The following is a 2,539-nucleotide window of genomic DNA, read 5'->3' as shown; positions in this document are numbered from 1 at the left end:
TTTCTTTATTTAATACTAGAATCATTTTAGGATGTTACAAGTAATAGAACGTGGCGGATGTGCATAGACTTTAAAGACCTGAACAAAGCTTGTCCGAAGTATTGCTACCCATTACCTGAAATTGATCTCAAGGTCAATGCCGTGGCCCGTTTAAATTCAAATGCTTTCTCGACGCTTACAAAGGCTATCATCAAATCCGCATGGCAGCGGGTGATGAAGATAAAACAGCATTTCGTACTTATCAGGGCACTTTTTGCTACCAAATGATGCCTTTCGGACTGAAGAATGCGGGTGCCACATATCACCGGTCAATGGATCAAGCATTCAAGAACCAGATTGGTCGAAACCTGGAAGTCTACATGGACAACTTGGTAATAAAAAGCATTGAAGAAGATCAGATGTTGAGAGACATCGAAGAAACATTCAAAACCTTGAGGGGTATCAACATGAAGCTGAATCCCGTCAAATGTTCATTCGGAATGGAAGAAGGAAAATTTCTTGGAGTGATTGTCACTGGTGCAGGCTTTAAGGCTAACCCAGATAAAATCCAGGCAGTAGCCTGCGCTTCTCCTTCCTCCCTCAAAGAGGTTCAGACGCTTAATGGTCGATTGGTTTCCCTTAACCGTTTCTTAGCAAATCATGCAGCTAAGTCTTATCCGTTCGTCTCAACATTGAGAAATTGCCTCAAGAAGGCACACTTCAAATGGACGGCGGAAGCTGAGCAAGCATTCTTAGAGGTCAAGAAATGCCTAATGGAGTTACCTACGTTGACAACACCCTATGCGGGAGAACCTTTGACGCTATATCTATCAGCATCATAGATTGTCATCGTGGCTGTACTATTGACAGATAGAAAGAATGTCCAAACACCGATTTACTACGTCAGTAGGACATTGTCAGACCTGGAGACCAGATATTCAATGCTGAAAAACTTGTTTTAGCACTAGTTTATGCTGCCCGACGCCTCCACAGGTACTTTCAGGGGCACCACATCAATGTGTTAACTGGATACAAACTCAAAAAAGTTCTGAGTAAACCAGAATTGGCTGGGCGACTGGCAAAGTGGGCCATCGAGCTGGGTGAACATGCGATAGAATATAAACCCAGACCAGCAATTAAAGGACAGGTGTTGGCGGACTTCGTCACTGAAGTTACGCAACACAAAGAGAAAGAATGTTTGATTGAGAAACAACTCCAAGCACCTCCTGAAAAAGGACAAATTTGGTCACTATTCACGGACGGGGCTTCAAGCAGACAGGGATCTAGTGCAGGCCTCAGGTTAGTCAATCCCGAGGGCCACAAATTTACATACGCCATAAAGTTAGACTTCAAAAGTACTAACAACGAGGCGGAATATGAAGCTTTCCTGGCAGGCTTGCGGATAGCCAAGAAGCTTGGGGTGAAACATTTGGAAGCACGGGCGGATTCTATGCTGATTGCGAGACAGATGAACGGAACTTACGAAGCGAAAAACGATGTCATGGCTTCTTATCTGTCACAAGCAAAGGATTTAATTCGCCAATTTTCCTCTTTCAACATTATTCACATTAAGAGGAGCGAGAATAAATCAGTGGATGCCCTTAGCAAGTTGGCCTCGACAAATTTCGAGCACTTTGCTAAAGATATTCGTGTTGAAGTCCTCGATCACCCGTCCGTTCCGCAAAACCAAGTTCTGGTGATTCAGACTGGCAGGGAATCTTGGATGACACCGATTATAGCTTATCTGTCATCAGGAACCCTGCCAACAGAAAAGGCTATGGCTCGAAAAATCAAGCACAAGGCCTTGAATTACCAAATGAATGACGGTGTTTTATATCGAAGATCGTTCCTGGGACAATTGTTATGTTGTGTCGATGCTGAAGACGCGAACTACTTAATACGAGAAGTCCACGAAGGCATTTGCGGCTTACACGCAGGTCCTAGGATGACCGTGGAAAAACTCATGAACGTTGGGTATTACTGGTATGGGATGCATTTAGACGCTGTGCAAGAAATCAGGAAGTGCGATTCTTGTCAACGTCATGCTCCCAATACCTAACGCCCAAAAAACGAGTTGATACCAGTGACGTCCGCATGGCCGTTCCAGAAATGGGCTATCGACATTATGGGACCTTTCCCGAAATCCCCTGGACGAGTTAAGTTTTTTATAGTGACCATTGATTACTTCACCAAATGGGTGGAAGCCAAGCCAGTTGCATCAATCACGGCATCGAGCATTAAGAAATTCCTATGGGAATTCATTATTTGCCAGTTTGGCCTTCCGCAGGAACTGGTAAGTGATAACGGGACCCAGTTTGCGGAAAGCGGATTACAGGAATGGTTGATAGAACTTCAAGTCATTCAAAACTTTACATCTGTAGCCCATCCGCAGGCAAACGGTCAGGTTGAACGAACCAACCGAACAATCAAGGACGGGATCAAAGCGAGGATAGGGACTAAACGGCCGGGTTGGGTTGATGAATTACCCCCATGTACTTTGGGCCTTCCGCACCCAAAAGAATTCTAGTAATTCTGAAACGCCCTTTATTTTAACCTATGG

General features: G+C 44.5%; 1 protein-coding gene across 1 annotated transcript; it reads left to right on the top strand.

The window, feature by feature from the left end:
- Positions 1 to 1,429: 1,429 nt before the first annotated feature.
- LOC143627177 (uncharacterized) lies at positions 1,430 to 2,038 on the top strand. The gene has a single exon (XM_077097060.1). The coding sequence runs from the start codon at positions 1,430 to 1,432 to the stop codon at positions 2,036 to 2,038; it is 609 nt and encodes a 202-aa protein (XP_076953175.1).
- Positions 2,039 to 2,539: the final 501 nt, after the last annotated feature.

This window comes from Bidens hawaiensis, unplaced genomic scaffold, assembly GCF_021521415.1.
Source record: "Bidens hawaiensis isolate Kalapana, Puna unplaced genomic scaffold, B.hawaiensis_p1.1 tig00004617_1, whole genome shotgun sequence".
Taxonomy (NCBI): domain Eukaryota; kingdom Viridiplantae; phylum Streptophyta; class Magnoliopsida; order Asterales; family Asteraceae; genus Bidens; species Bidens hawaiensis.
This window is presented reverse-complemented; position numbering and strand designations above follow the sequence as displayed.

Bases quoted from the DNA above. Each gene is read 5' to 3' on its own strand.
- LOC143627177 (XM_077097060.1), top strand. From the start codon at position 1,430: ATGCTGATTGCGAGACAGATGAACGGAACTTACGAAGCGAAAAACGAT.